Source organism: Botryllus schlosseri, chromosome 8 (assembly GCF_051294905.1).
Source record: "Botryllus schlosseri isolate E-star chromosome 8, Bs_hap1, whole genome shotgun sequence".
Taxonomy (NCBI): Eukaryota; Metazoa; Chordata; class Ascidiacea; order Stolidobranchia; family Styelidae; genus Botryllus; species Botryllus schlosseri.
Window position 1 is genome coordinate 2,385,781 of NC_137243.1, and position 14,265 is coordinate 2,400,045.

The 14,265-nt window shown below is 38.9% G+C and overlaps 3 protein-coding genes across 3 annotated transcripts in view; 2 read left to right on the forward strand and 1 right to left on the reverse strand.

Annotated features, from left to right (window-relative positions):
• The window catches only part of LOC145444075 (caspase-2-like), a 35,425-nt gene that overhangs the window by 8,134 nt on the left and 13,026 nt on the right, over positions 1-14,265 (forward strand). The window lies entirely within an intron of this gene.
• LOC145444993 (uncharacterized) lies at positions 151-9,047 on the forward strand. Its single transcript, XM_080323076.1, has 5 exons — positions 151-978; positions 2,604-3,051; positions 6,089-6,126; positions 6,195-6,983; positions 8,699-9,047. Exons 1-5 carry the CDS (start codon positions 219-221, stop codon positions 8,938-8,940), a joined length of 2,277 nt encoding a protein of 758 aa, XP_080179202.1. The 5' UTR covers positions 151-218; the 3' UTR covers positions 8,941-9,047.
• LOC145444297 (uncharacterized) lies at positions 10,770-14,205 on the reverse strand. The gene is made up of 2 exons (XM_080322242.1): positions 12,761-14,205; positions 10,770-12,680 (listed from the first exon to the last, which is right to left on the reverse strand). The coding sequence occupies exon 2, from the start codon at positions 12,647-12,649 to the stop codon at positions 11,099-11,101; it is 1,551 nt and encodes a 516-aa protein (XP_080178368.1). The 5' UTR covers positions 12,650-12,680; positions 12,761-14,205; the 3' UTR covers positions 10,770-11,098.

Here is a 14,265-nt window from a genome sequence, read left to right on the forward strand (position 1 = left end):
TTTCAACACCCTTACTTTAGCATAAGAGGACTGGAATAAAAGTTATAACAACATAAAATTCACAGTTTACAACTTCAAGGAGTCGGATATGTTGCAATGTCAGTTCTTCAGTTCTATTGCCATTACATAAGGTTGCCATCATATTTACTTTGATATTGAAAAGTTCAGATAGTAGGCCTGCTGGTTTACTGCATAAGCACATTTGACGACAAACATCAATGACCGAGAAACCTGAAATCAAACCTCCTCCCGATGTGCTGGTGCTGAATCTGGTCCCTTCAGATGCCCGGACGAAAGAAGATATTTCAGCCATCTCAAGTTTTTGGGAAACAAACAGGGGAAGTCGTATTATACGTTCTCAATCTTCAACTGGAGGCGAGTTTTTTACCAAGCAAATGGAAGAATATATTGGGCGTAAAAGATCAATGTATGTTATCTTCATACTGTCTGCAACAAATCAAGATGAATTTGAAAATACATTTCAGATGGCCAATGGCGTTGAATACCAGATATCAGACCTCCACGACTTCATTGCAGCACATTTACCAACAGATTGCCATGACATACCGAAGTTACTGATCTATCAGTTTTATGAGACAAAAACACAACAGAAAATGTTCCCAGCTTTGCAGATCCTCAAAACACCATTTGATGGAAGAACAGGAAAGAAAAAGTCAAGGAAACTTTTGAATACTTTAGAATGCTACACCATTGAACCTGTGTCAAGCTATACAGAACCTCGCCCTAGCTTATTTCTCCGTAATCTCAAGAATAGAAATCTATCCACAATACATAAAAATATAAAATTGGCATTTGGAGATACGGCAAAAGCACTCGCGACTAAATATAGAGGGTCATATTCTATGAATTGGTATGATCAGTATTTCTTGGAAACTGAAATTGATGGCAAGCACCCACCATTGGATAGGATTGATGAAGTGAATAAAAGAGACAATCAGCCTGATGAAGCCAAAAGAGGTAATTATTAGTATGCACTATGCAGCCACTACAAAATTATGCGTTCAACTTGTTTCTGTCCGTGGCGCAAAAAGCCTTTAGTTATGATAAGCGCCACTCATGCCAATCTTTTTACCTATAATATATATATACAAAATCTGAAAACTATTTCAAGCCGCACACAGCATCAGTTCATACTTTTAAAAGGTGCTTGTTGTGAGGCATATATTAAGACGTTACATATTTTTGCCTTGATATTTTCGCAGCATATACACTGACCCGTAATATACCTACACATGATTTGTTCATATGCCAGTGTTGGGATCAAGTCACTACCTTCGAGTCACGAGTCATTGCAGATTTTGACTCGAGTCAAGTCAAGTCACTCGATTTTTGGAGGTGACTCGAGTCAAGTCAAGTCACGAGTCAAGTCACAATTCAAGTCAAGTTGCCTTTTCGAAGTATGAGGCATGCTTAGGTCATTGCATTTTGCTAGCTGTCTGAAATACAGACTGAGTGGTCATTGGTTCTGGACCTATAAACGAATATAGAGTTAAATGTAAACTCAAGAAGGCACTGTATCGCTCACATATAAACCTATCAATGCTAAACTACGTAAGTAATTGCAAAGTCTCGGATTATAGTTTCTAGCCAAAATAGAGAAACGAATTGATAAGATGCGATAGATAAGCCATTTACAAATTCATATGATACAATTTTAGCCTGCGCCAATGGTTGAGGACTATAAAAACTATATTGGAATTCAATTTCAATAAAACAAGGGGTTTGGTTAAGTTACGAACAGAGAACAGAAATACATATTTAGCAATTAAAATACTGTACTACTAGTTAATGACAGCGTAACTTGTAAGCTTCGATCACTTCTTTTGCGGTCAATTCATTTGTGAAAGAACAATGGAGGCCCAGTTAAACGCACGATCATTGAATGATTGGTCGTTCTCACGGGTTACACCTGCGTTTCGCTTGCAATCCGAACATATGCAAGACACAATGATTTTTATCGACATCAATTGCTTGATGACTCGAAATTGACTCGTGAATTTTGCTCCGAGTCACGAGTAAATCCACATTTTTTATATGCAGAGTCAAGTCAATTCATTTTAGCAAAGTGACTCGAGTCAAGTCAAGTCATACGAAAAAGGTGACTCGAGTCAAGTCATAACTCGAGTCATCCCAACACTGTCATATGCATACCATGAGTACAGGATGTGCATATGCCGCTGGACAAGGAAGGTGCATATAGCCTTGTAAGGCTTTCTAAGTCTTGCACCACTCCTCCATGCTATCCCAGTAATGTTGAGCGTCAAGCTGGGAAACCATGGATACCAGTGTTACTAATCAGGTCTTTAGTCTGACCTGGCCTGGGTTCGAACCCACGACCTACCTATCAAGAAGCCGGACGCTCCACCATTACGCTATCTTGTTGGTTAACCTATTCATGGAGTAGCGTTGTTGTCCGTTGCAAGTGTTGCAACATAAGTGCATGATTCAATAACCAAGAATAGGCTATTATGGGATGGAATTTCAATTACCACTGCAAACCTTAAAACCATGAACTCTATGATTGGCTTCATATCTGCTATTTTTCAAACATTGCTCGTGATTTATGAATAAATATATTTCAGATCACCTACAAGGAATGCGAGAAATGGATAAGGAGCTTTCCGAGATGGTAAACAAAATCAAGCAATTGAACAAATTCAAGAAAGCCTTGAATGAGATCCTACCACAAAACATCACGGAAAAGAAAATTAAGTTACTGAGCAAAATTTGTGAGAAATTAAAATACTTGAGTTGCTGGGAAATAATGCACAGTGCAGCCCAAGAAGGAATATCATTGCTGGAGGGTTCAACAACAAGAGAATGGAAAATCATCGTACTACTTGACTTCTATCTATTATCTGCAGAAGCAAGCACATTTATGAATAAGCGGGATGATGTGTTGAAATACCTACATGACTTTGAAAAATTTTATGTATCTTTACCAGTAACCCATGAATCAAGGAATATCCGGAAGGAGCAATACAGTGACATAAAGAAGCGAAAGGATACTCTGATGACAAATCTAATGAAGTAAGTTGAGCTTATGAATGTGTATAATGCGTCTCGTGAAATTGTTCGTGCTTTCCATTGGCCTTATAATAGAAGATTTTAGTAGGGCAGGTTGACACTGATTTTCAATCACTGTTTCAGATGAGATTCGTTAGCCATGAACTGTAGCTGAAATATTGTAGGCCTACTTCAAATAGTGAACTGAATCAGATCAAAGTTAGAAAATGAATTCTGGTGGGTTTATGATTCATGCTAATATGCCAACATTTACCTGTGTATAATCGCAAAATACGGGGTAGTTGCAGTGTTGGGACGATTCGAGTCAACATTTTTAGATGACTTGACGGTGAGTCACTTTGAAAAAATGACTCGACTTGACTCAGCGTGTCAAAAACGTGACTTGACTCGAGTCACCTTGAAAATTGAACGACTTTACTTGACTCGAGTCAAAATTTGCAATGACTCGACATGACTTGTGACTCTTATAGGTAGTGACTTGTACTGTAAGAGTCATATTCAGTCCCTAGACAGTAGACACTAAACCAAGGGTCGGCAACCTACGGCCCGGGGGCCGGATCCGGCCCGCCAAGCCAAATCGTCCGGCCCACGACATAATAATTAGTTATCACAAGAATACGGCCCGCCGTTTCATAATGAGTTTCAATCTGCAGTGCAGCACTGCATGCCAAAAATGCGGCATTGCTGCTATATAATAGTAGCCTACATTGTATTAGTCTATTGTTACGCCATAAAACGAAGGTGGTTGAAGTAGGAGATGGAGATAGACTAGACTGGATCAGTGCTTATCAATCGGGTGTATCTCGCAACCAAAGGTGTTCCATACTTTTTAAAGGGTTTACCACTGTAATGGAGTGTGACAATAAAGGTGTCCTTCCTTTGCTTCAAAAACGCTTGGAACATCTCAGACGCAATGACGGAATCTCAAATTGTTCAATTATAGATAAGTAGCCTCCGTATGTTAGTTAGCCTATCTATAGTTTCATTTTCCAGAAGGCATTGTGTGCCAAGACAACAAACCTGAATAGTGTTTTGGCCACAATGGTCAAAACTGTTAATATGATTTTTGTCTCATTAACTGAATCAGTTACGCCAGATATTACTAGAAGCAGAGAATCAATATGGTGATGTCATGTAGGCCTATATCTGTCATGTTCGCGCATCAAGTGGAGCAGCTATGCTTACACGAGTGTATGAACTGAGAAATGAAATAGCAACTTTCCTCGAAAACACAAATATCGCCGACTCATGATCTTGTAATCGAAAATGGGTATCTCATCTTGCTTTCCTGGTACATTTAACGTCACATCTGAACAAATTGAATTTGCAACTTCAGGGGGAAAACAACTAAATACATCAGATGTCGAGGCGCATTTAAAACAAATCTGTGCCTCTGGAAATGTCAACAGTACAAAGAAAATTATGCTCACTTTCCTATACTGGAGGAGAGAAAACCTAGTACCAACATTACATTTGTAACCGTGATACGAAATTTAACTACTGAATATTCACCCGCTTTTCCGACATTCCTTCTCTACAAAATGAATTCTGACTATTCAGTACTCCGTTTAATGTGGACGCCAATACCATTGCCTGAAAATTTCATATGGGGCTTTCTGAAATGAGATGCAGTTGAATTGAATGACAAATTTCATACAAAGATCATATCGCTGCATGACTTTGACAAAGGGTACGTTCTTAAAATTGGTCTTTATCCCAGCTTGACCAACAATGCAAAAGAAATTGCATCGATTTTTGGAAGCTCGTACGCATGTGAACAATAGTTTTGAACAATAAAATTCATGAAGCTAAGATCACGTATTTCGGACGTTCATTTTAAATAGGGTCTGATTCTTGTTTCATCTGACTTGTTACCAGAAGTTGAAAACCTTTCACAAAGCAAGCTGCGTCAATTGTCAAATTTATTCTGTGTTTCATGTCGGCCTGGGTTCTTCTGATATTCTTTAAATACGTAATCCCATCAAAGTTACAATATGGCATATTCTGTTGGGATGCTGCTAGTATAACTGCACTCGAGTCACTGCTTAAGCCACTGCATAATGTACTCCGTATGATAGCTAGGGCCCTAAAGGGGCCTAATTGTCCATCCAGCAAGTCGCTGCTGAAGAGATTCGGTGTCCTAAACATAGAAGATATGCGGCAACTAGAAATCCTAAAGTTTATGTATCAGTTCCACTGCGGTCATTGCCCCGAATATTTCAATGACTTCTTTGCGTCGGAACCACAAGCGCACAAATAAAACACACACGCGTCCACGTCGTCCAAATATCATATGATCGACCGAAAAGATCATCGCTCTATCAAATATGCCGGACCTGATGTGTGGAACAGTATCCCGCTGGCCATCCGACCGTCAACTAGCAGATCCACAGTCAAGTCGAAATACAAGCAATTTACTACTAAATAAATACTAGTCCGGCCTCAAGATTATCTGACCATGACCTGACCTATCGATCCCACCTTCCGTGACAGGCCACCGTATTTCTTTCTGACGCTTGCGTTCTATTATGCTGTCTTCTTTTACTTTTCATTCAGTGTGCCTGTGCATGCCTCCTCTTTACATCGACTAGGCCCAGGTGGGTCTCTGATTCCATAGACTACTCCAAGTCGCTTCGACACCTTCCTATCTTGTCATTGCATCGCTTTTTTGTGGTGTATTGAACTGATAAAAATTGCTAATAAACCGATAGTAACTTGATCACAACATTGGGTAGTTGTTGCAGTGCGTTAATCTATAACATATATGAACTATGCTAGTAGAACTCACTTTACTCAAATCAATATTCCTTGAAAAGTAATTTATCCAGGATAATGATTGCGATAAGCCCTTTTTGCAGTGCTGAACTGGATCCATACAATGATAGATGTTTTCTGCACAGTACAGTCAGGAAATTTCAGCAATCACATGGCCAAGAATCATCACTGCCTGAGAATACTCTGCAAAACATACATATCCATTCCATGATATTTCAATATAATAATACATCTTAATATATATTGATTTCGTGTATATTTTCAGGGATACAAATACTGGTAGCAAGCTTCGTGCAACACAGAGTAAGTATAATGAATAATTCAATGACAGCAATAGCAAATAGATGACCACTCTACATCAAATATTTCAGTCATACCATGCCATGGAGGAGAGATATTAACAGAAGATGCAAAAGTTAAACTGTTGCCAGGATCTGTAAAAAGTGCAACAGTGATGGAGTTGGAAACATACGTTCCAAAAAAAGCTGTGGTGGAACCATCGATTAGAGTATCCCCAATATTAAAATTTTCGCCATGTCTTAAACTATCCGTTCCTGCGCAAGTTATAACGAAAACCTGGGTGATCCAAAAAGGGACGAACAAATCCGAAGCCCAGGTATATTACAGAAAATCATATAGATGCAAATGGGAGTTGAATGAGAGCGTGATCATATGTGGAAATGGAAAAGCGTCGTTTCATACCGATAGATTTTGTGAGTACGCAATTTTCATCAAAACGCGCTTCAACTGGTATTTTAATGTGAAACCTTTCCTCTTTGGAAATCCTGATACAAAAATGCTTGCAAATCGCTTGGTACTCAACTGCTCAACATGCACGTATGCATTGAAGAATGAGATGGGTGAAAAACAATGGATTCAAGTTTGTTCTCAAGACCAGAGCTTGAAGACTAAAATCAATGATGTAGTGGAGGTTGGAATTTCAGACATCAAAGATAAAGAAGGAAAAGAAGTCAGACCTCCATCACCCCAATCTGCTAAAATTGATACGACGTTCCTGAGTACAGGAGACCATTCAACTCAAGATTTCAGGCTTCCTATAAGCATGGAAGGTGTCATTGAATTCGATCATGACATCATTCTTTTCAGACAAGATGAAGAAACATTCAGAAGAAAGCACAAAAAGGAGCGTGTAAACTTGGGTATGTATCGGTAGAACAAATCGGTAGAACAAATAGGTAGAACACTAGGTGTATTGTCAAATCTTAAAATACCAAATCATGAAAACGATGTAGAATGTGGTAAACTTCTGTTGGGGTCAAGGAATTGGAAATTGACAACCTTACGGAGTTGTTGTTTATCACTAGCGCGATATTTTTTTACCGAAAAAACAGAATATTTTGACAAAATTTTGCCTGCATGTATGTAAATTGGGTGTTTTCGCACATGTTAGAATTGTACTAATATTCATGATTCTAAATGTCTGTCCTTACGAAGCATTTGTCCTGAAAAAACATTTTTGACGTGAAAACGGACAAATTTTTACAAAAAAATTGTTACATCACGCAACGAAAGATACTTTCCTACATTCTCGGGTAGAAAGTGCCTGTCCTTACCAAGTAGCTTGCCAAGAATGGAGAAAGAAAATTTAACAGCAGCAGTTGTTGGCTGACAACACTGAAGTTGTACGTACACTGCTGGTGACAAACCGTGTTGCTTCATTTTGACAATGTTGTCTACATCACAATTTTTCATCACGCGTTTCCTTATATAAGTACCAATGTCCATTTCCCACGCAATCTGGCTATACATTCATTAAATAATGGCTCAATACAGAAAATGTCAAGAATATTAATAGGCCGTATTTTAACCATCCGACATCGGTGTTGTGGTTTCACTACTATCCCCATTAGGAGCAAGTCGGTGGTATTGACACCCAATTCGAAGAAGGCAAAATGAACACACCGAGTTCAGAGTCCTATGAAAATATGCATCAAATTATAGTTATTCTCAGAAGTGAAAACGACAATTTGAAACCATTATATGCCGGCTACATGGATACATAGTTCCACAAAAATATAATTAAAATATCTGTGGTTTGACTACGTTTATAGCTAAATTACTTGCATTCCTCATAACGCATAGGTCGCATATGCAGGGTAAACGCGAGAACAAAGGAAGCGCAGAAATATGCCAACTCATATCGTCGTTAGAATCACTGTATTTAACCAGCCAATTATCCTATTTGCCAATCACGGTACGTTATTTATGAATAACGGTGTTGCTTTAGATTAGAATGCCTATGATCCAATATATAATGTTATATACTATTAGTTCAGTTTATTATTTAAATTTTATCAGCACAAACACCACAAGACTGAGATACAATGAAAAGATAGTAAGGTGTCGAAAAGACTTGAAGTAGTCTTTGAGATCAGACACCCTGCTGGGCCTAGGCGATGTAAAGAGGAGCCATACAAATAGAATGAAAAGTAAAAGAAGTTAATATAAAAGGACATGATAAAGGATTGATAATAACATACTCAAATGAAAAACAAGCGCATGCATTTGGAGGTAGCATTTTGGAATCATTGACATCCTTACATGTTGTAAACAGATTGGGTCAATTTTTTGACCTAACGCTATAATTTTGACTTTTTGGACATGTCAAAAAATATCGCCTTACTTATCACAATCCAGTATAATGTGAGAAATGTGATATCCAGTCTATTAGGACTAAATATTTTGTGAAAATAATGATGAAGTGGCATGATACGATGACATTGGTTTTTGGCCCTAAGTGTAACTTTTGGTAAAACGGCTCAACCTTTATTCAAATTTGACCAATGAATATGATTTTGAATATGAATTTGATTATGTTTTCAGGTATTTAGAAATTGATTTCCCTGTTTTATAGATCCAAAAAAGTTTGAGGTGTTGAAGAGTACCATCACAGTAATTGATAATCATGGGTCGGGAAACGTGGAGGCAAAGAACATAAAAGTGGATATAGAAGGTCCAGTAGCCAGCCAGACAGACAGACAGACTACCAGATATATTCTGTTATTGCAAATGCTCCCTCTGGTTCTGATGATCTTTTGGATCACCAAGACATGGATGTGGATGATGGACTATTTATTATTTTGGACTGATGTTTAGACTAAACAAGCTCTACCCTGTCATTGTTTCATGTTTACGCAAACAGGTAGGCTAACTGTATATTTAACAGCAAGTCATTTTTGAAAGATTATTTTACAATATGCTTTGTTGTTGTGGCAGTTATATCCAGGGCTTTGGAGCCGGAGCCCGGAGCCGGATCCCCGGAGCCGTGTATTTTCACCGGAGCTGGAGCCGGAGCTCTACATAAAATTTAGCAGGAGCCGGAGCCAGAGCTGGAGCCCGTTATTTGAGGAGTAGCTCCGGCTCCGACCTATTTCATAAGATGCTATTATATATGCAACAACCACATCTGCTGATTTATCATAATTGAACTGAATTTCAATGCTTTGCACAGCAATGGCATGGAGTAAATTGCGTTCTAGTGCAACTACGATGTTGTCGACAATTGACAAGTATTCAGTATGAAGTCACAAGCCGGCACGGCGGCACCTATATGTCTTTGTTGTTACATCGGATATTACTGACGGCTGACGGACTCTAGATTACTATAGATAACTAACCTATTAGTAGATTAGTAATCCATAGAGACCAGGAATGGCCAACCTTTTCGGCTAAAGGGGCACATGCAATTGACGAACGAGTGCGCGGTCCACTAGCCACGCCAAGCGGGTAAAATTTTCTAAGTTTATAAATAAACTAGGTGAGTATTGCGGGTCTATTGTATACCACCCGCTAGGCTCAGTTTGCAAGGACACGACTATTCAGCGTCTGGACACATCGATATCGAAGGTCTCCGATAATATGCGACAATCATTTTGTGCCTACATTTCACCGTCGACGATTTTTATGCGAGCGCAAACGCGAAAAGACTTTCTTCTGTAATCGCGAATACAGTTAGACTCTAACGGGTAAATTATAGGCGTTTTTTTTTTCATTTTCAGTAGGGGGTAGGCTACCAAGCAAGAAATCGCGTGACAATTAAACACGCGAAGGGTGAAGAAAAATTTCGCTACTATTTTAGGGTATTGTAATGTACGACGATTTACTGAAAATGTGACTGGAACCTGGATCTGCCAATGCGTCGGAACTGATATTTTAGTCATCAACATCCCAAGTGTCGCAGCCAGAATTGTAATTTTTGGTTGGCATTGCAAGTTCACAATCTGAGCAATTCTTTTTCGATAATATAATAGGACATTATCTCGCGAGCCGCGCAAAACCCTCTCGCGGGCCACCCCTGATATAGACAGGACCATTCGATAATTTCAGAGCCGGAGCTGGAGCCGGAACAGTGGTTATAATGCGGCTCCGGAGCTGGAGCCAATGTATGATAGAATAGAGCGCCGGAGCTGGAGCAGTTTAAATTTATGGCTGCTCCAAAGCCCTTATCCATGCTGAATGATTATGATGTGCTCCGACCAATGCAATAAATTTTCATGCAACGAAGCTCTTGGACTATGGAGATCCGAAGCAGTCGCAAAGTGGTAAAATCGACACTACCATTTTTCTCCCCCGCCAGGGTGCCAAGCGCCCAGCAGCTGATACCAGTTCTTACAATAAAGTCTTCGGTCTGCCGCCCATGACATACCGATCAAAGAGCTGGACACTGTGGCTGTGCTATATCGTCAGTGACATTTTCCTCAATGGCTCATGTCATGGAAAAGTGATAGTAACTTACTAACTTACTACTATTGACTGATCACATCATTTACTAAGTAACAAGAACATCCAGCATTTTTATCATGGCTGAACGTCACTTCAATTGAATCTCGCAATCATTCAAGTTCAGTTACTGGTTAGAAATAGTTCCTTGATCACCGTGAAAACGCTGAAGATGCCTATACTACAAGAAAGAGAAAACGTCAAAATAGGAAGGTGTTATGGCTGAAAAGTGTATTTTAACGTGTAGGCTAAATGATACAAAAAGTATTTCAAATCTGGTAAAAACCTATGCATCAGTAAGAATCAACAATCCACATAAATTTCTAAGCTATAAAGTTGCTTCACAAATTGTAAGTAAGGCAACAGGAAACGAAAAATGATGAGAATATGATAGGAATTTGGCAGATCGTAGGAATCCATTCCACTTCATATGAATAAATTGTCCACTAAACATGATATAGTAATTAAAAAAACAAGCTAATTTTAAAAACATCGCTTCTAGATCATCAACACTCTATTTGGCTTGATATGTTCCTTATTTTTTTCTTGGATATCCAGGGAGAAGAAATAGCTTGTTGGTGAAGCTGTTGCGGGAATAGCTCATAGCATATATATTATAGGACTCAATCACTTCTTCAGTTTCCTTATCCACCACCTCGTATTTATCAGTTTTCTTTTTCATGGCATCGTTGACTCTCAAGAGCATGTCTCGAACACTTTCGCGTCTTGAAAACTCCATAAAGACATTGGTCAGCGCCGTAATGAACCACGAGCCCTTTCTAGGGTGACGTATTGCCGCGTACCCCTTGTGCGTGGAATACGCAAAAAGCATGTCACTGTAGGTGGGTATCTTTGAACCATCAAGTTGTACGGTGTTATTCGGAGTATGTCTTGAAATTGGTGTATTTGAAAAGTCGACATCAACACCACGATCTTTTATTTCCCCGCAACAGGATTGCAGAATAAAAAGTTTGGGAATGTTCCGTAATCTGGGTGCATTTGCATTGCTAAATGCTTGCCCAATTTCATCCTCAGATATTCTTTTATCATCAGCACCCTTGAGAAACACCTTATCTTTAACTAGTTCCCCATGGCTCATTATCACTATTACGATGTAACCGTACTCTTTCTTTGGTTTTGTCATGCCTTTCAAGATTTCCCGCATCTGATCCGCTGTTTGTTCTAGGTACGGTTTCTTGTTGTAGATATCGCATCCTATTTCTTTCCATAACTTCACCATATGCTCGACATCCTTTTCTGATCCGTGACGTTTCATATTCTCATCATTTGGAAAAGAATTGTTAATAATCAACGCAAAACCTTTGCGCTCCTCGGTATTGTAGCGATTCGGAGTTCCTCGAATAATTTCCATATCTTCGTCAGTAACAGGATCTACCTTATCCCTACGAACAGTCGTGCAATAATCCATGGATTCGGTGTCTTGTGTAAATGATTTTGATTCCGGTATCCTTGTTTTAGAATTTTTTCCCATAGCCCAGGCAGTCAACTTTTTGATTGGATTGTTTTTTGATTTTTTCCGGCTACGAATTGATTCAGATGAACTTATGTGATCCGACTCGGAAGAGCTGACGGTCGCCCCACTTTCAGACCTTCTGTGAGTTTTTGAAAATGCTTTACTGACTAAATCATACCGTGGTGCACTGGCAGATTCCTTGACAGTGGTGTCATTAACGCTGCTAGATTTTCGAGACGGTGGATTCTCATCCAATTTGCATTGGTTCATTAAAGCACCAGATACGTCACTCTCAGGCACGGAAGGAATGTTAGAGGCCTTTGCAGTTGATGGTCCATCGCCGTACCGCTGATTACTCGCACCCTGGACGTCATTACCCACTCTTAGTTGGTCGACCAGTTGGTAAAGCCTGGCAGTGGTGGCGCAACGGCCTTCATTTCGCATCCAGGTTTGCACCATCTGAAAGCGTTGCTCTTCAAGACCATCATCCCGGTAATCAGATTTGCATGTTGCAATTTCAAATTCAGATAGACTAAGACATTTCCGAGCAAACTTCTTCCAATCCTCACCAACTATACGAATGACTTTGTAGATGTCGTCAATTTCAGACATACCTTCTGTGTCTGCTTAAGAGTTCAAACGCCTTTCATTTCAATAAGTCTTCCATGAGTTACCAATTAGCATACAAATAAAGATCTATAAAGGGAATTCAAGTTCAATGACCTGTCACTGAAATAAGTCTTCCATAACTTACCAATTAGCATACTAATAAAGATGCTATAAAAGGAATTGAAATCAATGCAAGGTTTGTTCGCTTAATTTGGCTCTATTAGTTCTAATTGTTCAACTAGCAACATGGAGAATAAGATGACCCCTGCACTATGCGACACCGCGATTGTATTCCAATGGAAATTTTGGAGCCGAGGTTCAAGAAGAAAACAAAATGAAGTACTGTAACATTTGGCATCAGGATGAGCTGGGTGCTAGAGTAAAGATATTGTAAATTGTACTCCCTATCTATTCATTACAACAGATTGTGTCATATGTATTGTATTGTACATTGTTTCTGGCCGGAAAAATAGAATGGAAGTGCCACCACCGGAACAATGACATCATTGATTACATATAATTCTAGAAATCTACATTGCTCTGAGTGACACTCTATAATTACTACAACAAACGAGTAGATATTAGTTAATTGTAGATATCTAACACTGCCCATTAGAGCTGTTAAAAAAAAACTTTTGTTTCAGATTTCACTGGCTACTTGACAAAATTGTTAGGTTGGTTAGAAAAACGCTGCATACCAACTTTGGCTCAATTCCAACCAGTAGAAGCGAGATTCTTGCAGTAGAAACTTTTGAATTTATCATTAAAAAATCAGGAAAAAAATTCAAAATTTTTCTGTCGACGTCATAAAATTGTTAGGCTGTCAGTAGAGATGATGTACTACAATAAAATTTGGCTCAATTCCTACCACTAGAAGTGAAGTTTTTCCGTAGAAAATTTTGGATTTGAATAAAATAGTATTTACGGTGACTAACTCTTCAATTATTTATTATAAAATGATGGAATTAGAAATTTTTCTACTGCAATAACTTCGCTTCTAGTGGTTGGAATTGAGCCAAATTTGGTCGACAGCTATGATGTGTGGATAAAATAATAGTGAAGTCGATTATAAAAAGTGGAATACGCTTAAATTGGAAAGGTTAGATAGATAACAACGAACAACAGGACTTAATGGTAGCCAAGAGAGGAATTATTCCAAGGTTTCCACCATAAATACAGAGATAGTGCCCCCAGATCAAAAAACTCGTGTGTAGCTAATTTTGCACTAAGCCGGTGGCTGTGATTCTGGCTGTGACAATCGAATCCCTAAGACATGAGGTTACTACTCCAGCATGCTACACAAGCTGTTTTTCTAATATTTTAATCCAATAAGGAGTCAGCTGCAAATCTAACTCTTGGCTTTTAAATAAATGTAAAGCAATGACTTTAACAACTCCCCGTGACTGTAGCGAATAATTTATTCTCCCCATAACTTGTGGAAGGTTCTATCATTTTCATATGCTCAAAACACACATCATGTAGCCTACAATGCGACACACAATGCAATGTAATGAACAGATATGAGGATGAGGGTATTTTAACAGCCATGTTTGTTTGATTCATAAATATCAAAAAGCCACATCAGCATACTGATTACGGCACTTCTACGCTTTCTCGAT